Source organism: Falco rusticolus, chromosome 4 (genome assembly GCF_015220075.1).
Source record: "Falco rusticolus isolate bFalRus1 chromosome 4, bFalRus1.pri, whole genome shotgun sequence".
Taxonomy (NCBI): Eukaryota; Metazoa; Chordata; class Aves; order Falconiformes; family Falconidae; genus Falco; species Falco rusticolus.
The window spans coordinates 108,126,943-108,152,653 of NC_051190.1; the positions used below are offsets into that span (position 1 = coordinate 108,126,943).

The following is a 25,711-nucleotide window of genomic DNA, read 5'->3' on the forward strand; positions in this document are numbered from 1 at the left end:
AAGGATCACTTACAAATTCCAAACAAATTCTGTTAGAATACAGAAGCGATATTCTCTATCTGATGATCTGGCATATGTAGCAAGAATCAGAATAACCGAAGGTCATTTTTCCATTTGGACTGACTGAAAGTGCCAGCCTAGCTGTGTGGAGACAGGAACCAACATAGCAGGTGTTGCTATTATTGCTGTTTTACAGACTTTCCACTGTACCCCGCCAGTGTATTTCATTCCTGAAATAGAGGTGTCCCTAAAGATAGAGGATAAATATTCTCTGTGCTGGTTCACTTATTTTGTCCTTCCTTGAGTAATGTTAGTCACTGCAGTGGCATTTCTGTTGAAGATACAGGTCTACTAGAAACAGATTTGAAATAACCGACTTGTTTCACGTAGGCTGTTTTCCTGCAGATGTGGAAACAATCTGTGTCTTGGAGAGAGGTTCTGTGTTTAATCAGGGAGTGAAATGGTTGAGATGAGATGGATCTTATCGTTGATTAGGTAATGAAATAGTAGACAGAAGGTAAATCAGGAGAGGTTTTCTGTTTTTCTCTCTGGCTTGATAGACATGAACAAAGGGGTGTTCCTTGAAGGTGAAAGCTGGAAAACTCAAAAATACATAGATACATTTGTTAAGCAGATTCTTAATTGCTGACATCAACAAAACCTGTATCTGGACTTCCTGCTATATATTGTTGTTAGCAGCATTTTTGGAAGAAACACAGTTTATTCTTCAGGATTTAAGACTCAAGGACTTTAAGTCATTGCACAAGGACCAGCTGGTTATTCTAGATTGTCTGGGTGACCTTAATCTTATAGTAGACCTGTTTGGGAAGATTCTTATGGAGCATGTGGTACGATGGCATGCAGGGGACAAGCAAAAATTACATTATACAACACAAAGATCATCTCCAGTTGCTGCTGCGGAAGTCTACCCCGTAATACCAAGCCACCAATGCAAAACTGTGATTTTTAGATAAACAAAATTTCCTATTTTTCTCTGCCCAGCTTCACAGAAATAGCTCTGTGAAGAAATAATTCAGCTGAAGTCTTAATAAAAAAAAAAAAAAAGCTTTTTGTCAAAATGAGAAATTTGAACCCAGATACCTGTACTTTTTCATGTTGTGGTTTGAGTTCTCCAGAATGAAAAATAACAGGCAGCTTTCACAATGGGAAATAGTATTTTTTCTGCCACTAATGTAATCAGGTTTTTCAAGTGAATACGGTAGGTTTCTGTAGTATTAAGCAGTCTTTTTCATTTCATTCAGGTGCTGCATATTCACATGCTGAAAACAACATCAGAAGGCTGGTGGACCTTTGTGGGCTGCCTTTTTTGCCTACACCCATGGCAAAAGGAGTAGTTCCTGATAACCATCCAAATTGTGTAGCTGCAGCAAGATCAACGTAAATATAAAGCAAGGCTTCTAATGCTAATGTCTGAGAAACAACTAGGATTTGTGGTGATCTACAGATGCCTGGGAAGACAAAATGCATACAACAAAAATTTTTCAACCATCTATTGCACCTTATTTTAGAGCACTGAAGATCTTGCTTAGAAAGGGACAACAGATGTAGGTGGATCATTTTTGATGATGCTTAGAATGCTGACCGGGAAGATACTTTTATCTGAGAGCTAATATTCTGTAACTGAGAAACCTATGGCAAGTAGATGTATCAGTGTTGTTAGTATGTCATTCGTAACATAAAATGAAACTGGCAAACAGTTTATATTAAACATTTAACTTGGTGTACTAGACAAACTACTAGCTTTTTATTTTGACAATAAACAGAAGCTTAAGATGCACATGTTGCAGTTAAAGTTTTGATACCTTTCTGCGTGGTGTTTGCAATACAGTGTCACTAAATTGTACTTTATCTAAAATGGAAAATACCTTATTTTAAACAACACAGAAAGATTATGTTTAAAGTAATTTATAAGAACTTTTTTTTTTTTGCTTTTGGCAAAATTAACATGAATGGACCGTAAGAACCCTACTAGGTATGAATACACACGGAGTCAGCTTGCAGATGGAGCATTTATATACTTTGAGATTAAAATATTGTCTGTTGTTGAGCATCTTAGCTTTATCATTGTTAAGCATGCTGTTAAGAAAAACGGAGAATAAAAGAATATACCAAATGTTGTCTGCCCATCTGAAAAATAAATTAGTAAGATCTAAACTCAATGGTCCACAACAATCTTAATTTTGGTACCTGCTGTTGCCAGTGTCACCGCAAGTTTTGCTTTAGCTTCAGCATCATTAGAGCATCTTGTTAGTCTCCTAGTGTAACGATTCCTTTCCCAAACACAGTGTGTTAGGAAGGTAGTAATTAATTTTCTTCTTGATTTCCTTAGCTCAAGAATGGCTTGGTGATTTGCTGTGTAAAAGGATACAGGGTTTTGAGGCTAAACAAACAGCTTAGAGGATGGAAGGATTATATGTGTATTCTACGAGTTTCTGTGGTGGTTAGGATTACTTCTGATTTTGAAAACGCTATTAAATTTAATAATAATTCCTCCTTATCTGATTCTCTTATTTCCCTTTATTAGGGCATTACAGCATGCTGATGTAATAATCTTGCTTGGTGCAAGGTTGAATTGGATTTTGCATTTTGGTCTTCCACCAAGATTTCGACAAGATGTAAAGGTTATTCAGGTAAGCAGGAAAATGATTATGACTTGAAGTAAGTCTTTGTGTTCTAGCGTTGCCTAGAGCAATTATTGTAAATTATTTTGGTAGTGTACTTCATGTGGCAGATACTGCCCTATGGGCAGCACGGTACAGTGCATGTAGCTATGGTAGTTGTCCAGAAATACTTCTGATTTAATTTTTTTTTTTACTTCCTTATTTTTTCTAAAGATGGTTACAGCATTGCTCCAGCTATCAAGGACTTGGTGCTGCTGTAATGAGGAGGGCAGACATTCTATGTAGCTGACTAATACAGGATTAAGCTCATGATACTCCTGTGATCTTTGGAGAACTGGAATTTTCATGACTGAAAGCAAATTGTCTTGAAGCTGTAAAACCTTTCATGCTGTTTGACTGCTCTCTCAGCTGGATTTTTTTGAAATAGAATTACTTTCAGATCCAGAGTCAGTCACTACAAGAGCTCAGTCACTCAGAAGTGTTAATAAGAGGAAGAAAAGCTATGTAAATAATTAATGTACTTGCCAATCTGCCAGCTCTTAGAAAGACAAGTTCTTACATTTTTTATGGCCTTAAAATCTCCTGCCTTGGAGTCTGTGGTGGAATAGTAGTAGTTGATTCAATGTGCTGACTGGCCTGCCTTCAGTGATCTGGAACATAGTCTTGTATTCCAAACTTGGCATCTTTTCCAGAGGAATCAAATAGATATTTTTTTTGTCAAAGCTAGAATTCCTTTTGACTTATGAAATGATACCTCTTTTATGTTTCCTTTTTCTAAACAATCTAATGAAAAATATTTTTTCGTCTCGCAAATTACTTTTTCTTTTTACTGTCAATGGTTAGTATTAAAATACTAATTCAATTCGTAGTCTGTGTGACCTGGTCATAAGTTAGTATTCCATGTAACTTTAGAGGTCTCATACAACACTGATAAAAAAAAAAGTGGGGAAGTTTCTTCAGTGGTCATGATTTACTTTTCAGTTTCTTCATACTACCCAAAATCTTACTGCCAAGTAGCATACACAAACTTTTCTCAGTAAGAAAATGACTGTTATGTATAGACTTTAAGGGTATACCTAAGCCTAGATTTTTAGTTCTCATATAATTATCACTGACATCACACCTTCTTCTCCTTAATGTTCTAAAAAAGTTCTGTACTGTCTGCAAGAGCTTAAAAGAAGCAGTCAGTCAAGTTTAAGGGTATATAGGAACTTTTATTAAAAAGTGTATGTACCATAGGATTTTGCTTTGAATAAAGGATTTCCTGATGTCATTTCAATGAAAGGCAAATGAAGTTATCTGTACAGCCAAAAAAAGGGTGAAGATGTTGTTAGCAAATGTTCCTTACTTGAACAGAAAAAAAAAATAATCCCTTCAATATCATTGTGTAAATGACGGTCTTGCTTTCTTTTTGAAATATAGATTGATATTTGTGCAGAAGAGCTGGGAAATAATGTGAGGCCAGCTGCAATTTTATTGGGTGACATAAATGCCGTGACTAAGCAGGTAACGTAATGTCAGATCTTCTCCTGTTTTGACCTTAAATTTCTTCTGATTTATATAATGTAAGTTACTAGTTTAAAAAAAAAAAAGGAAAAAATTTAAAAAACGTTCAAGGAAAACTAGGCATACATATTCATGCAGTGTCTCCACTCTGTTCCCAAACTAAATTTTAAAGATTCTGATTAGTGTTACTGTGAGTGTGCCGGGATCTTTCTTGATAACGTTATTCTTGATGCTTGTGGGTTTTTTTAAATATGTTGAAATAAATCTCTGTAACGTTTCAATGTTGTTCCAGCTCTTAGAAGAATTCAGCAGAAGACCATTGAAATATCCATCTAATACAGAGTGGTGGAAGAAGCTAAGAGAAAAAATGATGAAGAATGAGGAAAGATCAAAGGTATTGTTGTGTTAAGGAAAAGAGGAGGTTTCTTGCCTTAAGAGGCGCTGATGCATAGTCAGTTTTGTCACTGGTCTACATCAAAGCTCCTTAATTACTTCTGACAGTCATGTCACCCAAACTTTGAAAATGTGTACCATTCTGGTACAGGCTTACTCTTGTCAGGCTTATAAACTGTAAGTTAAGTCTTAATATTTAACTGTAAGTTAAGTATTCTAGGTTTTGTATAAATACAAACTGTGCGGAAGGCATTGAACTTCAGGGTTAGGTTCTTAAAGCCAGTAGTAGAAGACCCCAGCCAGAGCTGCTGTATTATGGGCAGTGTCTTTGAAGCAACGGACAGGTACTCCACGTGGAACTTAGCTTATGTAAAGATGCATTCTTAGTTTTCTTCTGTAATTATGCCATTTAGCAGTGCTGGTGGAAGTATGTTCATGTATTAAAAGCAAGTAGCTATGAAGGCTGAAAGACCACAGATGCTTGGCGTATGCCTGACTTGATGCAGCTCGTATTCTGCAAGCTCGGATGTGTGTTTCCGAGATGGGGATCTAAAATGAATTTAATTCTGGCAGATCATTCTTTTGAACTACTTCCCAGCACACAGATGACAGCTGACTTAGAGTTATCAATAGTCAAACCTACGTGCAGAAAAATTTCACATGCCTCTGAGGCTAAACCAAATTTTAATAACTTCATGTTAATAATAGGCCATCCAAGGGTTGCTGGGCTGAGTGATCCTCTGATAAATACATTGTGTCACCAGAATAGATACAGAGAGAGTGACCTTGAAGTAGTGCATGGAAGACTAAATACTTCAGCCTTACCTAGCAGAGTGGGTTTTTTTTCCCCATTGTTGTTATTTTCATGTCTCAGTTCTGCACCTGATTTAAATTCTATCCATAGGAGTTACTAATATCTCTTCTTTTTAAGGCATTAGCGTTACAGAAATCACTGCCTATGAATTATTACACGGTTTTTCATCACATCAGAGAACTGATACCCAAAGACTGCATCTTAGTAAGTGAGGGAGCAAACACCATGGACATTGGACGAACTATGCTTCCAAATTACTATCCCCGTCAAAGGTGTGGTACTTTCTTTTGCTGACTCAACAGGCTAGATCTATATATAAATATTTTCATTTAGCTGAGAAGTATGATGGTCCAGAATTTTCATAATCCTTTTTAAAGGTTCTAAATAAAACCAAAAAGTTTAGTATATTGGGAGAGGGATTAAGGAAAGTTTTCCACTCACGTACTGATGTCCTGTCATAATTTTAACAATACTCTGCGACTTGTCTGTGTGCTGTGCAACAGAATGGTGATAGTTCCTCACTCTTTTGTGGCAAGTAACCAAAGAGCATCATGTTTAATTCCCTGATCTAGATATTTATTTCTGTGCTCAGAGTCTGCGGCGAATATTAATTTAAAATAAAAACAATCATTAGGATTCTCATGTTGAAAAGAACTCGTATGAAGGGTTTTTCTTTGAAACACGCTTAAAACCAGGGAAAACTTAAGAAAAATAAACTCATTTTCAAAGTCAGGTTATATAATGGGCACACTTTCATGTAAATCTGCGTGCCTAAACTGCAGGCACTCAAGTTTGAAAGTGTTGGTTTGTCACTTTAATCATTATGTGTAATCTAGTTTTAATGTAAGTGGGAATTAAATATTGTTTCTTGAATGGGGGAAAGAGTGAGCTCTGTCTGGTGAGGTGAAACTTCTGATCTGGCTATGAAGCTTGTACCTTCTTGTGAAGGTAGCACTAAAGTCCTAAATGAACCTAAATAGTACTTTGTAAACAAAAACCAGCCAAACAACCAAAAAAAACCCGTACTTCTAGTAAAGTTGGGGGAAGAGTTTGCATTTTTTCCCCCTTATTTAGAATAAGGGCACAGTAATGTTAATGATTTTATTTTCAGATTGCATGGTGCATATCTGAAAGCAAATTTGAAAAGTTAACCGTAGAATAATCTAGTTCTTTATGTACTTTTGTATCCATTATGTGCTTCTGACTGAAATGATCAAACTCAATTACAGCTTCCAATTTGATTTCAAAAATTGAACAGAAGACTAAAATTTGAACAGCAGTATTTAACCAATGGCTTTCAGACTTTGAGTTGTATTTTTAAGGATTTAAATATAGAAAGATTTCATGCAGTCTGCCTGTCTCTACAGTAATTGAATGTTTTTGAAATATTGTTACTATGCAAGCTAAAAGCATACATGAATATATATATATAATGTATAAGGGTTTGTAATTTTGAGTTCCAGTATGTTTATATCACTTAAAACGTTTGCAGTCTTGTCAGATGTTTGAATAAATAAATAATGTGTACATCTGGTATCTCTTTATAGCAATTATTTATGAAACAGTATTTGAATAGTATGTGGCAAATGTAAAGATAAGTCACCGCGGATTAACTTAAAAGTTTTGAGTAGAAATAAAGGGATAGTAATTCTGTATTCTCCCCTTTAGGCTTGATGCAGGTACTTTTGGAACGATGGGAGTCGGACTGGGTTTTGCTATAGCAGCTGCGATGGTAGCTAAAGACCGAACACCTGGAAAGCGAGTCATCTGCATAGAAGGAGATAGTGCTTTTGGATTTTCTGGGATGGAGGTAGAGACTGTTTGCAGGTAACTGGTTTTTTGCTCAGGGAGACCCTCTTCATATATTGCCAGGATCAATGTAACTAGAAGGCCAAGGACTCTGCTGTTAGGTGGGGTACTCTTAAAAGCACACAAAAACAAGCCAAAAAATATGCCTGGGTGTTTTGGGGGTTTTTTAATGCTGTTCTGACATAATGTGTTACCAGGGGTGAGCAGATTGTGTTTCAAGCAGAAGTAATTATTTTATTTTAAATTTATTGCACCTTTAAGGAAAAGTAACACTTCTAACACCTTACAGAAAGATACAGGTATTTCAGAATTCTTCCAATACATCTTTTTGTAGATACAACTTGCCAATCCTGATTATTGTAGTAAACAACAATGGAATTTACACTGGTTTGGATGCAGATGCCTGGAAGGAGACGTTAAAGTTTGGAGATCCTGCTACATGGTGAGCAACTTCAAAGTATGTTCTGTTAATTAAAGGAAGAAGTAACCAAAATGGTCTTTCTCTTCACTTTTAATGCTTTGTGATCCAGACTGAAATTTTTCATAAAGTGAACTTATTCCGAGGCTAAGTTCATTGAAGTAAGAACCAGTTACCAAAAGCAAGTAGGCAACCTAATTTCAGACTATTGTTTACAGCAGAGAGAGGATTCTGTCAGTTGTTTCAGGTTTCTGCAGCAGTTCAGGCCACACAGTATAGAGTTCATAGTGGGCTAACCTCCAAAATCATGACAGTTTCCAAAATTACCCAAAACTTGTGTTCTGAGTATGCACTGGGCTTTTGCTTCTGGAGCTGAGATCTCTGTACCAAGACAGTGGGGCTAAAACTTTGCTCAGGAATGTCTCCAGAAGATGAAAATGAGTATGCTGCTCTATAGACATAGCTGAAGTGGTATAGGGAACATAGTTCTTCCAGCCCTGAAGACTTGTGTGATCAGGCCAGCACAGCAGTGATCTGACACTTCAAAATAAGTCGTGAAGTAAATAAATTGGGCAGTCTGGCAATTCTTCCCTGCCATTAATCAGAGGTTTTCCATTTTGTTACAGCATACCTCCTGTTTCTCTCCTGCCAAATTCACACTATGAGGAAATTATGTCTGCCTTTGGAGGTAAAGGATACTGTGTTAAAACACCAGAAGAATTGCAGAATGCTCTGAAAGCAAGCATGACTGACAAGCAAACACCTTCTCTTATAAATGTAATGATTGATCCACAGTCTGAGAGAAAGAAACAGGTATGTATGTTTTCCTTTCTTTTTCTTCAAGCCTCATGTAGGCAAGCCTCTGAAATCCTCAGGAAGTACCACAAACTGCAGAGAAGACAGAGACACTTGTGAGGCAGAAAGATTGTCTTTAGATTTGGAAGATAGGAGAACAGGTGCTTTTACACTGTGCCAGCTGCTTTCCTTTTTGTTTAGTTTGGGTCGGGTTTTTTTTGCATTGGCTATTATTAATGCATAGTGTCTTTAATGACTGTTTCCAGAATTTATGGTTGTTCTTTTTCATTCCCGACAAAATGAGACAAAACATTTTTGAGCAGTCTTTATTTCCTGTGGCTTACATCTGGTAGTTAATGCATATTTGTATCCTGTTCCTCTTACTGTTTGTCCATTCTGATGATTTTTATTATGGATTTGGTTTGTTGTTTGTTTTTTTGCTTCCAGGAATTTCCCTGGCTGACTCGTTCTAACCTGTAGTAGAAGATGAAGATAATGGTGGTGCAAGGAAGTGCGTTAAGCAAAACTAAATTGATTTCCAGAAGTGGAATTCGTACATCTCTATTTTACATGACGATTGGAACAAAGCGGGGTTTTAGAACCGCTGTTAGAGGAATCTTTAAATGCTGAAATTGGTTAGTTGTAAAATGAAAAAGACACATGTGAATGTATACCAGGCCTTCTAGCAGACAATACAGAAACACTGATGATAAAATTATATACTTTTTCTTTTACTCAGTCATACCTGTCAAGATTTGTGAATTAAAAACGTGGATGTTCTGGACAAAGGGAGTAAGCTGAGGGTTTTATGCTGACTGAAGCATAAGGGTCTTGGGCAGTCTGCAATTACAGTAGCTTCATTTTTAACTGACCACCAGCTTGCTACTTGTTAGAGACTTTGTCCAGTAATGACCAAAACAAACCATCTTATTGTGAAAAAGTGCTGATCGGCCTCGTGCATTGAAGCCCATAGGGTTGAGGTGGCTTTGTAATTTTACAGGTTTCTTTACATCTGTTCTTAAATGCACTGGGAGGTTCTTTGTTATTACATATATAAAAGGGAAAATTCTGACTCTTAATTTGGGTTTTGATTGCTTTATTGTCTGTCATTGCATTGACATTAAGTGCTAGTTAACTCTTGGAAGGCACTTGGCTGACCCAAGGAAGAAGAGGACGGGGCTGACAGGGGATCCTAGCCTGCAGTTAGGTTTGTTGCAAAAAGCTTGGCATGTTAGTTCTTGCACTTCAGTCCGGGTCTGGCATGAGGCCATGGGTTACTGCTAGGCAGAGGGACATCTCTGCACCCTTGTGCAGAAAGATAGCATCTGACATCTGACACAAGCAAGAGTACTGCAGTCTGACTAGAGGTACCACGACTTATTTGTGTGGGAACAGCCATGTGGCACTATGAATGCTTGAGTCAAGAAAGGTAATATCCTTAGGAGGCTGAGAAGTGCAGAAAGATAAAATCCATGGAATGGATGCAACTCATGAACGAGTGTAAGGCTGCTGAGACTGCAGAGTTGCTATGTTCTCTGAGGTGCTCTGCAAGGAATGTGGAACAACACTGGATGTTGTCACCAATTTTGTTTCATCCTTGTTAACTCAGAAATTGATTTTAATATGCTGCAGTGACTAAATACAATCCATTATGATGATGTAAAATATCGGTAAGAGTTAATGCTGGTACTGACCACAGGGGATGTAGTTTGCATTGGATCAGCAAATGCAGAAATTCTTGGTTTATATTTGAAAATTAATAAAAAGTGATTTTCTTACTGTTTCTCCTTTAATGAGAGTATTTGAATTATGTCAGCGTTTTGTGTCAGCTGTTGGAAAAGAGCTTATGTTGGCTTTTTAGAAAAGTTGTTGAATAACCACAATAACATGTACAACTCATTTTAATGAGTCAAGATGCCTGAAAAATGGAAAGCAAAGAATTCAAAACTGTGAGGAGGCAATAATGTAATTGATAGCATCAGTTTGGATTTCATTGAGCTTTTAAAAAGCTCCAAAATGAATTAACACTGCATTTCTTTATAGCTTTAAAATAGGCTAATACCATGATATAATAGAAGTTCTTGGGTTGTAATGATTAGGGGTTTTGAGGTGAGAGGGTGCACAATACACATATAAAACTAAGGAGAGTGAAATTTGTACTACTTTGTTTATATAGCTTCCTTGCTTGGTACTATGTTTTGTACCATGGAGTTGCATCTAAGAGGAGTGTTAGGCAGGTGAAACTATATGAAAGAAAAGTTTCGGAGATGAGATAGAAACAAGGTATCTGAAATGTCCTAATTTTATTGAAAGAGGCAAAAAAATTACAGATGTCTTAAGTCTGGGAATGCTGACCCACGTGGCTTAGCCAACTGGAAATTTTGAGGCCAGAGCACAGAATTAAACAGGCTCAAGACACCAAACTCAAGAAGAAGAAAATGCCTGTTAGTGTTTAAATAAGACACAGTTCTGAGTCTATTTCATATCATGGTTTTCAGGTAAATAAAAAATATTTGAAATTTTGCTATACCTGTTATGGGTGGCCTCCATCAATCATTAGTCTAGTTCCTGTGAAAACTTTTCTTACAGGGACCTGCTCATTTCATTTGGTTGGGAAACCCAGAAGTTCAGGCCAGCGTCAGTTGTCCTCCTGAAAGAGAGGACACCGGCATGCGTGAACGAGGTTGGAACCCGGGAGTAACAAGTGGTGCAGGACAAGTATTACAGAGATGTCCAAAACCCAGCAGGTAATTTAACTGTGGGACTGCAGGTAAATCCATCGGCAGCCACAACAAAATGGCCAGGTCTAAGGAATAAGAAGCAAGGTTTCTTACTGTCACAGCACCTCACAAGATAGTTTTTGGTGTTGAGTGTATGTTCCTGCAGCCTCTTGGTATGCTCAGCTTGCTAACAGGTTTAGTTTGCAGTAATCACTAGCTTCTTAATAATGGTGTTTCGCCTTTAGTCTGCAGTGAGTTCTGTAGGCTGTCTGCCCTGTGAACATCTGGGTATATGTCACGTCTGCTTTGCCTTCAGTTGTTACGGCCATATAGCATATATCCATTTTGATGAGGAATCAGATGTATAGTTGGTTTGGCTAGATCTAGTTTTAAGCACACATGCAAAATTCCAATGACCTGTAAAACAAGCAGCAATGCATCCTCAGGCCTGCCACTTCATACCCAAGAAACCAGCACACACTGGCTGTAAGCTATAGCAGAAGTCCTATTAAGAAGCATGAGTGACTTCTGCCCTGACTACTACATCGTTCCTTTCTATGTTGGAATCAAAATCCCCATTGCAGCTCTTTTAACGCTATTTAAAGAGCTCGATGTAGGTGCTTAGTAGAGAAAAAAGCGCTTGGCGCTCCCCCTTAGTGATGTTCTGAGGTCAGACCTGGTACCAGAGCTGATTGCCTTTATGGCATACAAGCAATGTGACTTCTGCCGATCGTTTTACTTAGAACCGAGTGCCGTAGTGAGTAAGAAATGGCTATTCTGAAGGAGATGTTTGCCGTTTCTTTTGATTTGACTAAAACCAAATGGACAAGGTTTAAAGAGGCCCTCAGTAAAGCAGACTCTTCCAGCTAATTACGGTGCACACTGATATAAATGAGAATTGTTTCAGTGTCTGTTCTTTCCAGGAATCTCTAGGCTGCCTGAAATAGTGCAGAATTAAGAAAGAGAAATTAATAGAATGTCAGTGTGCTTGCTTGAGTCAATGCTTTAAGAAATTTTTTGGTTTATCAGTCTTTTCAAGGGGATGATAGAGAAGATAAGGAAGCACACCACTGAAAATGTTGCATAGAATAGTTTAATCTGGAATTTTCTTACGTTTTGTCAGCTATAGTATGTCTAAGCAATTCAGCTAGCAATTAGTTGTGTAATGCCTTGGGTCAAATTCTAAACTGGATGCAGAGAAGGCAAGCTTTTGAGGACAGGATTTGAATTACTGTATTTTGGAGTTGAAGAGATGGATTAGCAATCCATTTAGGGCTGTGTAAATGACCATGGACATGTGAATATCGGCAGCTTAGACCATCTTTTCACGTAGCTGATGGGAGTTTTCCTGTAGTACTTAAGTGTTGGTAATGCTGCCACATGAGGAAGATAGTGGAAGACTCATGTAGGCCTTTTTGCACCTCCGGTCTACACAGCAATGTAAGTTTTTGTGGTTCTTGCTTCCAGAGAGCAATCACTATTCCTAGGCATGAGTTTTGTGCAGTGACTACCTGTAGCTGCTGTGGCATGAAACTTAGCGTAACCTGCAAAACTAGCTGAGAACCAAATTGTTGGGCAGAGAGGCCCTTCTGCTCTCCTCGTGGTGGATGCAGTGGGCTGCACACCTCTGCATCACCGTGCAGCTGCAGTGGTGACTGCAGTGTCAAAATATCTTCAGGCGCTCATCCAAGCTAGAGCTTCACAGTGTCCAGGTACAAGTCCCTCTCTTAATGATATCTGCACATTAGAAGTATTTTTTAAAAAAAAAAAGTTGGCAGTTCTTTTGAAGTGTTTGAAGAGCTTGTCGTCCGTCTCCTTGGCGCTGTCATTAAGATAATGTGCACATACAGTATTTTATAGATCCTAGCACTGGGAGGTGCTGATAGCAATACTGGTGGACTTGCAGGCACATCTCAAGTTCCAGCCAAAGCAGTGCGTCCTTCTTACGGCGTGGAGACACGGCTGCTGGGATTTAGGTATAAAAGCCTCCTTAGCCAGGCCATAAACCCGCTTGCTTTGCAGCATCGGGGATATCATTCAAGTGCTCAGAATGTAAGTATAAATGATGCTAGGAAAAGTGAGTATTTTAGCCCTACCAGGGATTTTAAGCTACCACAGAGAAGCAGCTAATTCTTGGCCTTGGTTTATGTAGTTAAAATCAGCAAGACCTTTTATTACTGAATTTAGTGTAAGAGCTGGTTTTTCTCAGTTTTCATCCCTGTGTCAATTGCCCCTTGGTCAGGATGCCTTAAATACAGTTGACTGAAGCTTCAAAAGTAGGACTTTATAACAGAAATGCTAATGCAGCCTTAATTATAGCTCCCTGATTCTGCAAAGGGAGCTGGGAAGATGCATTTGTCTAGTTTGATTAGGTTCAGCTGTTATCCTGTGTTTGGAAGATGACAGCCCTCCAAACCGGAATGCCTGGGCAACGTGCGGTGTGCTGCAGTGAGAGTGCAGTCTGGGCTTCAAAACGTAAAAGCGCTGTAAAAAGGCAAAGCCCCTCCACCCACAGCCTGACCCAGTAGCCCTAGAAATCAGCATGAAATCTGCCATCAGGATGGAAAACCACAGCAGTTTTAAAACGTAGATGTGGGCTGCCCAGCTACTGCATGGCCAGAGAAGTCTCGTTGAGTTCCGCTTGCTGTAGCATCATAGTCGGCGCTTGTGGCCACCCATTTGCTAAAAAGAAAAAAAAAAGGAAAGCAAATCTGGCAATGCACTGCTACTTCTTCGTACTGTTGTACCAGGACCTATTTTTTTACCCATCCCCAGCTTTATAATGTTTATGGTGTTAGTTCTTTTCCAGGCCTTTGGATAAATCCTTAAGTGTTGCCCTCTGCTGCTGCTCCCCAAGTGGGTTCAGCAGCTCTGCTCCTGGTTTTGCATTCTGCAAGGCACAGGATCCCTAAATATTTAGTGCTGAGGTATCCGTGAGAGGAGAGGAAAACCAGCCACAGGTAAATGAGGCATTGTGCTATTTTAAAGACACCTTGTCTGAAGCTTTTTCAGGCCCTGATTTGGCAAGGCACCTGTGCACGTGCTCTGTTTCAGCAGCAGCAGCATTGATTTCGCTTGCATGCCTGAGGTTACCTGGTGGTTAGGTCTCTTCCTGAGTTAGTGGTGCTCTGGCCTCTCCTCTGCTAGGGATCCTCCTCAGAAGGCTGCAGTGCCGATGTGAGGGGCCGTTCTTCTGGCTGTGTGCGCACTGGCGTTTGGATCCATGTTTGCTTGCATCTTAGTGGTGTAATAGGCTGTAGTGCAGTATGAAAATTGCGTTGCCAGCATCCATGAAGTTCTCGGGAATGAGGAGTCCCAAGACTACTGTGAGCATTAAAACAATAACATTGACGTTTTTTTCTTGCAAGAATGTTCACAGAGGAAAAAAGATTGTGCTTTGTGGTGTTTAATTGATAGGGCTTTTTGGCAAGCTGGATGATAAATCACTTAAATTAGGAATCGTGAGAGCCAATTACTGCCAGATATTCTTCTGTTCTGTGCCTCCAGCAGCACTGCAGTGATATTAGTACAGGCAGTGAGTTCTGCAGACCTTTACTAATAGAAGTAAATAACAGCGATAGACAATACAAATGAAAATAAGATGAAAGAACTGCCTTGAAGACTATTTCCATCTCCTCTAGATGTAAATATCAAGAACAGACTGGGTTATAGCCATAACTTGTTTGTGATTCACCACCCTGGGATGTTAAAGGCTATTTTTTGACTTATATAGTATTATATTATATATATAAAAAAATACATAACTTATATAGTTAAAGGCTATTTTTCTACTTATATAGTATTTGCTGTAGATCTCAGTTAGCCAGGACTCCCATTGTCAAGGCCATTGTACTCGTGGATTTCTATGGGCATCTTCTTTTTCCTGTGGAGCATGTTTCTATGAATAATTCTAGGATTTTTCATGTTTATCCAGGATTTCCAAATATCTAGCAATCCTGGACATGCTTGGTTCTGTGCAGACTTGTGAGCATGGGTGGTGAGTGTATCTTGTCCCAGAAGCATCACGCATTCTGCATGGTGGTCTGCTCCAGTGCACAGTAGCTACAGCACAATGACAACAAGTTTGGCGTGCTATGTATGCACCAAAAAACCATCTAGTACCTGAACATCTTGAGGAGCCATGAAGCTTTCATTTGGTCAACATTTGGTCAACATACTCAGCAAGTCAATGGGATGCTTGCCTGTATAGATTTTTTACAGCACGTGCATGCATTGTAGGGAGGCATAGGCTTCCTGCATGTCTACCGCATTATGTATATGGACGTATTTTAGCTCTGAATGGCAGCCCTGCCATGGTGCAGAATTTTATACTATCCCACAGTGAATGCTGAATGATTGCAGTTTGCAAGGGAGGGTCTAAAAGGCAGGTGAAACAGGAAAGGGGAAGAAGCATAATGTTATAATGGTCAACGGCTGAATTACTGTTTTAAAATTGTTCTTCTTTGTTGTGCCTTCCAGAATTATAAGGCCACAGTGAGGATCTTCTGATAGATTTGATGGAAGTTACTTTGCATTATCCCATAATCTTTAATCATGTCCATAACTCTCTTGTTCTATAGTTTGCTCCATTATCATCGACAGAAAAAGAAATGAGTGCATGGGGATCACTCATAGGAGGAAAAAAAGTGAAGGGCTGAGTCTTTGAAATAGGTCTAAAAATGCAAAGTTAGAGTTTCGAGATGAACTTTCTAAAAATGAGGTGGGAGCTGGGCTGCTCTGGAAACAAGTAACCTCTGAAAGGTATAAAAATAAATCGGATTCCCTAGTCAGTTGTGTATTTCTGCGGACACAGAATATAGAGAAAAGAAGTCAGAAGGCCACTGCTTGTGCACTGTGTAATGTCCATGAAGTGGCTCATTTGCAAAAAGGGGTTGCTTTTTGAAGTTGCTAGGCTTTTGTGTCCTGCCCTCCCCCTGTTCATCCAGTGGGTAGCCCAAAGGCTTGACCTGACACCCAGCTGGGTGACTGGCGTGGGTAGAGCTGTGGAGTAAGGCAGAACTTCATCATATGGTAGAATTTACTTCATTGCGCAGTTAGTGGGGCTGTTGCTATATGGGCTTCTGAATTAAATTTAAAACACCAGCAAGGAAATGGTGAAGCCATGTGTTTTCCTGCACTTACTATCTTTTTTTCTTCAGGAGCTGCATTTGTACTTCAGGTAATACCATCTTCCAAAGTAATGTTAGCAATGTTGTTGAAGTATTAAATCTCAGTGTTAGGTGTAACTCATTCAGGCACGCAAACTGGAACAGGTATTTTCATTGTGAATAACAATTGTTGCTGAATAACTATCTAACAAGGAAAACTTAATTATAAAAGATCTTTGCCAACTCCTGCACTAATTGAATGAACAGAATTCTTCTGTACTACTTTGCAGACATAAGCTGTTATTGGATTACTGCATTAGCACAGGGTTGCTGTTTTACCTTTGCCCCACTCAGCAGAAGAGCTTTCAGGCTTTTGAACTAGAAAGTCTTGATTATGTATCAAATGGCTTGATAGGACAAGGGCTGATATTTTTAAACTAAAAGTGAGTAGATTTAGACTAGATACAAGGAATACATTTTTTACAACAAGGGTGGTGGAACAGGTTTGCCCAAAGAGGTGGTAGATGCCCCATCCCTGAAAACGTTCAAGGTCAGGTTGGACTCGGGGGGGGCTCAGAGCAACCTGATCTAGTTGAAAATGTCCCTGCTTGCTGCAGGGGAGGTAGACTAGATGACCTTTAAAGGTCCCTTCTGACCCAAACTATTCTATGGTTGTCTTTGTCTTTCTAACTAGAACCGTGTTTATACAGGACCTTGAAATTGATGATATTTTAACCACATTCATTTTCTCTTGGCTTGTTGATGCAGTGTCTGCCAACCAAAAGTGGATAGGGCTGGGAAGAAGCCTTCTTTTCAACAGGTATTCATTAATTCTTGCTTTGAAAAGGTTCTTAAATTCTATTTACATGGTAGGGTCATCAACAGATTCTTCCACACACTTCTAAGAGCTCAGGTCTGGGTTGAAAGGGTCAAGAAAACAGCTACTTAAGCAGGTAAACTGTGCAGATTATTTTTTTTTCCATTATGTTTTGGTTGGTTTTTGACATTTTTAATTGCTATGGCATCTACTCAAAATAGGGTGGTTTTTTTTAACTGCAGTTGAGTCCCTATGATAAACTATGGGGTTCTTTATCTTTGAACACTAAACAGCAGATGACATTTGATGTTCTGGGGTTCTCACTGTGGAACAATTTTTCCACAAAAAAAAAACTTGACAAAAGTCAAGTCCTCAAAACCCCTTGTTCTCACTTAGGCCATTGAGGTATTTTATAAGATTCAGAAACTGCAGCGTGAAAAATTTGCTGTGTTTCTTTCTTAAGCTAATGTCACCTCAAATAGAAATACTGCTGAAGCCATTGCATTTCTATTTGATGAACACTACTCCTGGTATCAGAATAGCAAATTTAGGTGAGACAAGAGTAAGAGTTGTGCAGCATATATTACTTCAGTTTCTAGCAACTGCATCATTTCATGTAAGAATTTTAAGATTTTTTAAAACTTATTCTCCCCCAAGTTTAAAAAATTTCATTTCCAAATATTTATGCGATCTTCTCCAGTGGTTGCACCATGAATTCATAGTAATGTGAGTTTTCACTACACCAGCAGCAGCAGCTGCAGTGAATACAGAAGAAAGAAGAAAAATCTTCGTTATTGATTGCTGTTTGGATGATAGAGACAAGGATTTCTCTCTGATCTCAGAGCATGGGCCTTAGCTATGTGGCGCAGAGCTCTGAAGGGAGCAGCTTTCCATCGGCTTCATGGGCCCGAGGGAATAGCTGGAGGAATGCGCTGCGGACTGAGCAGCTTCACAGATGGTAGGTGGCTCGGGGGCTTGAAGAGCACATGTCTGTCAAGTTTCTTGCACCGTGTAAGACTCACTCTGCTACACGACACTTCCCCTCCTCAGGATTGTCTCTATCACCTGCAACAAAGCCACGGAGGTCAGAAACAAGCTGTGTAACCAGGTGTACGTCCTTGTCATCTAGCGTGGACCCCCGATTAGCATGGATTGTATCTTGTGCAGTCAGTTAAGTCGAAAGCAGAAAGCCCACAGCTGTTGTCCGTTTTGTTTCCAATGGACTTCGTTCTTCTCCTGCTGAAACCACTAGCAACCTTGCCATCAGTTTCAGCTGGTAAGGCTGATCAGTATCTTAAAATTAGAGGAAACAAAACCCAGTGCCTGCACCTTGCCGTGGCCTGGCTTGCTGCCTTGTAATGAACTGTCCTTTGCGTTGACCTAATGGTGGTCCCACTGAAAACTAACAAGTTGATGAACTGCTCTACATCATGATGAAGAGGTCTTTTCAAATATAAGTCCAAACAACTCCTTTCAAGTGTCTTGTGGAAGATGATGTGTTTCACAGCAGAGTGTTTGCCTACAGAGCTTTCTTGCCTTGGCCAAGAGCCATTTCAAGTCAAACAGGCTCAGACTTCAGAGTGATGGAGATGCTATGTCAAAAGAAAGGAACATGTTGAGAAAACACCAATTTTTCAGTCAGGGTTCTCCACTGAAAAAAGTGGGTAAAAGATCTCTACCTAAGAATTGACTGCAAAGCTAACTATATGTAGGTTTTTTAACTCTTTAAGCAGCCCTGGCTTTCTGTAACACTTCTGGCCACCTCCAATATAGCACTCACTCTTGCAAGGAAAAGGCATGTTCCTTGTTCCTGTCTTCTTCAGAGCAGATTAGAGGGTGAGTTTATGATAGAATTCCTTGCAATATTCCTCGAGCAAGAGGTTGTTGCATTTTTACCCAGACATGAGTTTCTGTTCTAAGCCAAAGAAACAAGAACTAAAATTGATCAGGGGGTGATGGAGGAGGGGTAAGATACGGATCTTACTGCAGAGTTCTTTGCAGTATTATTGGATTCATTAATTTCCTTATCAAATAGAACATATTTTGTATTACAAATTTCTACCAAATTTTCTATTGCTAAAAGACTGCCGACAGATTTCAGGAGGATTTGAAATTACTTAATTGTTGCATTGACTAACTATTGAGTTGGTCGACCGTTTTCAGAGGTGAATCCTTTGATAAAACCTTGACATTTTAACTTCCGAGCAATTTTTCCCAGCATCCACGCAGGCTTCTAGCATGGGGATTGCCCACTGCTCACCTTTATAATTGGGCAGCTGGACATTCATCTCAGGCTTAGGGCTTGTGATGATGAACTTCACAGGAGCTGTGACTTTCCCTCTGAGATGCAGCATGCCGAGAGAACTAATGGCACTTAATCCAGGGTTATCTTGGTCAAAGAGGAAAGAGGCCAAACTCCTATCTTCACTAAGAATAGCCAAATACTAAAAAGTAACAGACAGTGGAATAAAGTAGATTAAGTTAAAAAATAAATTCAGTTATCCAAAGTGTTGCAGTACTGGGAAGAGATTTTAGAAAGCATTATGGTTATATTAAGTATGTCCTTTAAGGATAGAAATATATAAGGCAGATGTGATTGTTCCTATCAAACCATTACATTTAGAAAGATTTTAATATGTTTGCAATGTCTTGAAAGTAACAGCCAAGACTGTTTAACTGTAATTGTGGAAATATATCACTTTGCCCTTTAGTGGTGTACTCAGTGGGAGATAACACCCAGGGGGACATGTCATCATCTCTGTCAATGAATGCTTTTCTCAAATGAAAAAAATAAATCGATTCTGTAATTAATCCAAAAGATTTCCATGTTTGCCTTGGGAGGAACAATAAACATTGGGCAAAGAAACCATCTCTGTCTGGAAGAGAGGGGGTAACGATGGTTTCACAGTGAAGGAGTACCTCTGCTTTTCATGGAAACGGCTGTCGGATTCCAAGCAGAAAGGAGGACAGAAATTTATTTGCAAAGTGCTGTGAGTTGCAAGAAGGCACAGAAGCACCAAGCTTTTGCACAGGTAACCAAGGCACACGCTGGCTTTTCAGAGAGTTGGAGGTTTGTTTTCTTCCCACAGGGCTGTGTAGCGTGTTGACAGCCACCACCCCCAGACCCGATAGCGTTTCACTCACCCCATCACAGCACACATATTGTTTCTGCCACCTGTTGTACCCTGTCCTTCCAACCTGTTGTTGCGGTCCTACGATGTCTGGCATTATCAGTGAGACTGTCATTTTCACTTAAATACTAAATAATAACCTGTTCGGTGGTTTGTGAAGCCTTTGTGGCACCCTTCAGCCTGAGCTGCACTCAGTAAATGAATGCAACACTTGGAACTACCAGTGATAAGCAGATGTTAGGTTCGTCTTTCTCATTAAGGCAATTAGTGACCTGTGGGAGATGATCAATCAGGGATTTTATCCATCTCGACATCGGTGTCTGGTTGCCTGCACAGAGGGATACTGTTTATAGCCCAGTTCATAATTTCTCCCTTTCCTGCTCATCGTTATTATTAAGCAAAGAGCCTTTTTCCTTCTGTTAGCAAAACCAGGATCCCTCATGCCCCAGTTTTAGCAGCTAATGTCCACAATAGGGGCAACTGTAGGAGTTAAATATAACTGTCTAGTGTAAGGAGAAGATTTAATGGGAAATGGTTGGCATTCTTTCTTCCTAAAGGCAGGGGGGGGTGGGGGATGACGGGGCGGGGGGATGACAGCGGGGGAACGTACACACACAGACACACGCATCCCACAGCCAGGGAAGAGGCAGGGAGCAGGCAAGGCAGAGAGGGAGTGAGAGTAGAGAGCGAGCGATCCCCAAAGCAGCCCTGCAGCTCTGAGCTGGAATCTGCCAGGGCACAGCCAGCATGTTGGTCCTCAGCCTGCTTGTCTGGGGATCTTACCTGCAGCTCTTCTGCTTTGCTTTACCTCAGACTGCGTACGTTGACAATGTCTTCTCAGTTTCAGCAGGTAAATTGCTTTAAGTCTTGTTACTTTTCCTTGCTTGGAGCTCTCTGCACTCTGATTCTTGCACTTTCCGGTGACTGGAAACACAGGAGGAAAAAATACATACTTCAAATTGCAGATCTCGGTGGAGGGATTTTGCATTGCAGACCTGCTCTGCCACATGTCAGGACATTTTGTTGCTTGGTTGGTTTTGCTTTTTGCTTTATAATTCCTGGTTTTAAACCCCTCCCTTCCCTTCCCCCAGAGAAATAATAGACAAGATCCTCAGCTGCTCTAAAATGCTTTTTTTCCATCGGCTTCTATGGTGCTGTGCTAATTCATGGCCCAATTAGTATATTACTTGCATGTCTGCATGTTTCTTTCTATTTTGGATGAGTTTAGGCAGATTACAGCAAGGGAAAGAAAATTAATCTCAATGTATATCTGCTTCTATAAATAAAGCCCTGACCTCAATGAGCGCTGCCGGGGTCCGACTGGATGTTAGCAGAATAAACATCATCTGGCTCTGGCTATGACACTAACGAATACTCGGATGACTTACATAGCAAACAAGAGTCCGCTGCATGGAAAATCCCTGCTAGGCAAAGGCAAAACAAATTAGTTGTCAGCTGAGCCGGGGCACTGGAAATCCCACTTAATAGATTTTCATTTCATCAGCAAGACTTTCCTTCAGCCACGTTCTGTGCGAGGGAAGGGGAAGGCTGGCGAGAGCTCTGACTCCGTCTCTCCTTTGAGGAACTTTCACCAACTTGTAGCAAATTGCTGTCTCCCACCTTCTGCCCGTTATTCTGTATCTGTCAATAGAGATGCTTCTATACTAACGTCCTGGATTCCTTCTGTGTCAGATCTGAGCTAGTTCAACTGAGATTTGTAGGTCGGTGGCAGCTGTGCCTGCAGGTCCTACCCTTGCCTTGCACATGAAGACAGGGACCAAAGGGGTGCACATTTCATGACCGTGCGTAAAATCAATCTTAGATATGGATCTAAAGACACACGGCCTTTCTCTCTCTCTCTCTCTGATGTCTCCAGTATGACCAGAGCCAGGTGGTTTACATCCAAGGCATTTATGAGACAAGGGTGGTCAGCAGGCTAGCTTGTATGAGTAATAGATTTCTGCGCTAAGGAACAGTGGTATGTTTCTGCTAACAGTTTTTTTCAAAATCTTTTAAAATGTGCAGAGCTACTACACTGTAGTTCACTCCCAATGGTTTGAACAGTCCATTCATTTAAAGATAATCAAATAATAAGATTCTGAGGACCACAAGGGTAATGCTGATATCCTTTGGAGAAAAGCCCTATAGCATTTAATAATGCAGCCATTACAATTCTGTAGTCATTTCAGATAGCTTTTAAGATAACATCTAGAGAAGCCTAATGTCTGAAGAAGTACATCCCTTGAAAAACAATTTAGTCCATTCTTTAGGAACTAATATTTTTTTCTGTTAAGCTCTGTAGGATGCTAAAAAGCATTTACATTTGTTATCATTGGTGTTCAATTGGGTATGCTTTTTCCATTATGTTGAGATTAGTTAATGCTGAAGTACAAGGAATCATCAAGATTTATTTTCTCTGATATATTCAAAATTGCATTGCAATAGCATGTAAGTCATTAGACTTCAAAAATTGTTTTGAAGAACCTTACATTTATTTGATACTTGTAGATGCTACCCAGACAAACAAGAATTTCATGTTTCCATCACCTGTATGGCCTGGTCTTTCTCCTGTGGCACACACTTGTGTGTCTAGAGAAGCTGTTTAAACTGTCCTCTTTGAAAAATAACAGTTCAACAAATAACTTTCCCCTTAGAAGAGGAAAGACTTACCGTCTCTGCAGAAACTGTAGTAGAAGAGGCAAATATGAAGAAAAATGCCAGACTCTGCTCTACACAGAATTATTTTCCGTAGCCTGCAAGAGACCCCAGGGCTTCCCAGGCAGAGCCTGCAGCCAGCTGCGGCCCCTTCCTCCTCCAACCCCGTAGACCAGCAGTTTCTGGCTTCAGGCTTGGAGAAGGTGTGAACCCGATGGGGAAATCTGGTTCCCAGTGTGGCAGTTTGGGCAAATTGCCGCCATGCACCACTCGGCAGTAAAGCCCCACGCTGTGCTCTTCTGGCCCAGGCACTGACAATTGCCTTCATACCCAGCAAGCTCTTAGCAAGGCTTCTGTCACAAATGTAAACGTTTACTTGATAATCTGTGGAAAAAATAATAACTGGCAGATGATTCAGTCATAATCCCACAACCGCAGGGCTGGATTGACCGTACTTTGATGAGCTGTTACACACCTGTGTGCCATCGTTACTTGCTAATCAGGGCTATTTTGTATGAAAAATGACATCAATTTCTTTAGTACTTGGATTGCATCTCCATTTTAAGAAACATGTCCTAAGAAAAAAAGCATAAAGTTCTCTCTTTTCTGGTAGAAATCTCACAGTGGGTACAGAAGGTGAATTAATTCCATTTAAATTCTCAGTTATTTTAGTGGTTTCTCAAATGTTCTGTGTCTGTCAGCTGAGTCAATTATCTGTATCTGGCACCAGGATGCAATTTCACATTTGAAGTATGGATTTCAGCATGGTACTTGCAAATTCTAAAACTAATCACATTTAACAGTGAGGATGTTTTTGAGAAATGACTTGTCTTTCCTATGGTTGGGAAAATGCACTTGGGTGTTTTCCAGGTGTCTGAAAACTTCTGGACTAAAAGTACTTTTATTTCTGTCCTCCCATGTCTTTGCATAGCCAACAGGTCACAAATGAAAAGGTTTACAGGTCAGAGCAGTAACCTGAAAGCAGAGATAAACAACTGGTAGGGGGGGGAAGTGTAGAATAATTGGGGAAAGAATAATCTGAATATTTGTTTTGCTGCCAACTCCACCGTATAGTCCCATCAGCCTCAAGCAACAGTGCATCCTTGTTTCTGGAAGTATTTTGAATGTGACGTCAGCTCCAAAAAGTTGACATTTCTGGAGGAAATGCTTCAGGGAATAACATTACAACATGCTCAAGCATGCGGCTGTGGTTCCACGTGGCAGTGAAGACCCCAGGGGTGGGTACTCAACTCTCCTGGAGACAGCAGGTCTCTTTTCAGGGTAATCTGCCGTATCCCACCCTTACGCCACTGTGTTTATGGTGTCACTTATTACCGGTTTTCAGAGCTCTGCTCCGCTGAGGTTCCTGTGCTGTGCACTTGAGGAGGTTGCATTCACGTGGTGAAAACCAGGCATGAATTTTATGTTCATTTTCAGTTGGGTCAGATGAACCAGCCTGCACCTTGTAAGAACCAGCCTGAAGGAAGCCACCTTCTAAATTCAGGCAGTAGTAGGACTTTCTTCCACCCACCCCCCATTCCTTCTCCCCTATTCTACTCATCCAGGCCAAAGGTTTCTGAGGTTTTTCAGAGAGATGGGAAAGTATTTAAATTACCAGCAACAGCTGGAGAAGAACAGTATCTCGATGCTTCTTCTGACCCAAACTGCCTTTTACACATGCCACAAATGTATTCCTTGGTTGAATTTTCCCCTACTGTCAATATTGATGCACAACCCTATGACAAGAATAGGGTTGATTAAGAACATCTTAAGGGCATTAATTTAAGAGATTAATCTGAGCATCACTGGCAGTATTCTTCACACTTTCTTTGCCTTTTTCCCATTATTTTCCTGAAGAAAAAGAACACCACGTCCCACTGGGTGGGTGGCCTCTTCGGAGTTGAGAAGGTGTGATATTAAGCTGCAACCAGACCTCGTGTGGGATAGCTGCAGAAAAGGGTTCAGCTTTCTTGTGGACCGACGCTGTTGGAGCAGTAAGAGCCGTGGTGATGGGAAGGCGGGTTGGGAGCAGGAGCTGTGCAGGGTGCCGCAGGGAGGGGAACGAAGTACCCCCTGCCCTGGGGGGAGGGAGCGTTGTGCATCTGTGAGAGAAACAGTGGGAGAGAGAAAACACAAAACCAAGCTGTGATTCTTGACATTGAGGGAGTTGGGATCCTGGCTACCTTCCTGTGAAAGCAATATCTGACTCCATCATCTGGACGGGCTGGGGGGGGTCCTCTAATGAACCAACCTGCAGGCACCCTCAGTACTGTCAAAACAGCAGAGGTGTCAGGTGGACGGGTTTTGTTTCTAAATAGAGTAATTGCAAATATTTATTTAGGTAAAATCACAACGGAAATAACAATCAGAGTGCATGCAGGAGTAAGAAAGACACAGAAGGAATTTAAAATAAGACCAACAGTAAAAGCTGGAAGATCCTCAAGGCAGCAGCCAGAGCCTACAGGGAGAACAGCCCAAAGGGTAGCTAGCAAGCAGAGGTGAATCTCTGAGGGGCAAAAATATGAGTCCAGGGAAGGAAGCCTGACTCTGCTCTGGAAAGTCAGAATGGGTCCAGGAGGTGCCCAGCATCCTGATGCTGTTGGTTGTTTCCCATGGAACACACAGGAGCAGGAAAGCTTTGGTTAGATTAAAATTCCTGATGGCAATGAGCCACTGGCAAAGGCTTCATTAGGAGAAGGAAAGCAAATTATCATTGGCCATAAAAGAAGGCAGTCACCTGGCTGTGGATCTGGCTAGGCAGAGGTCTTGCGGCTGGATTTAGCCGGGCATTTAAAAGCTTTCTATCTTGTTTGTGACTCACAGAAGCCTGAAAGGGAGGCGACAGATTCCTTCAATAGAGTATCTCTTCAGTTTGAGAGAAAAAAATAACCTTGGGATTGGCC

General features: G+C 40.4%; 2 protein-coding genes and 1 long non-coding RNA gene across 10 annotated transcripts in view; 2 read left to right on the top strand and 1 right to left on the bottom strand.

Moving 5' to 3' along the window:
• Positions 1-9,456, top strand: part of HACL1 (2-hydroxyacyl-CoA lyase 1) — a 22,474-nt gene extending 13,018 nt beyond the window's left edge. For both annotated transcript variants that reach the window (XM_037386660.1, XM_037386661.1), the window contains 9 exons: positions 1,263-1,398; positions 2,546-2,651; positions 4,065-4,148; positions 4,441-4,542; positions 5,473-5,627; positions 7,024-7,182; positions 7,499-7,606; positions 8,209-8,395; positions 8,825-9,456. In XM_037386660.1, coding sequence (XP_037242557.1) covers positions 1,263-1,398; positions 2,546-2,651; positions 4,065-4,148; positions 4,441-4,542; positions 5,473-5,627; positions 7,024-7,182; positions 7,499-7,606; positions 8,209-8,395; positions 8,825-8,857 — 1,070 coding nt within the window. In that variant the 3' untranslated portion in view covers positions 8,858-9,456. The remainder of the gene's footprint in view (positions 1-1,262; positions 1,399-2,545; positions 2,652-4,064; positions 4,149-4,440; positions 4,543-5,472; positions 5,628-7,023; positions 7,183-7,498; positions 7,607-8,208; positions 8,396-8,824) is intronic.
• A 3,404-nt stretch (positions 9,457-12,860) lies between these two features.
• LOC119147528 lies at positions 12,861-22,046 on the bottom strand. 2 transcript variants are annotated; one of them, XR_005104066.1, is made up of 3 exons: positions 21,449-22,046; positions 20,937-21,077; positions 12,861-19,466 (listed from the first exon to the last, which is right to left on the bottom strand). It is a non-coding gene; the product is annotated as an uncharacterized LOC119147528 (long non-coding RNA). The 2 variants fall into 2 exon arrangements; XR_005104065.1 differs by lacking the exon at positions 21,449-22,046 and having other exon boundaries at positions 20,937-21,437.
• COLQ (collagen like tail subunit of asymmetric acetylcholinesterase) overlaps positions 20,746-25,711 on the top strand; it is a 43,148-nt gene continuing 38,182 nt past the window's right edge. For all 6 annotated transcript variants that reach the window (XM_037386666.1, XM_037386667.1, XM_037386670.1 and 3 more), the window contains exon 1: positions 20,746-21,003. In XM_037386666.1, coding sequence (XP_037242563.1) covers positions 20,901-21,003 — 103 coding nt within the window. In that variant the 5' untranslated portion in view covers positions 20,746-20,900. The remainder of the gene's footprint in view (positions 21,004-25,711) is intronic.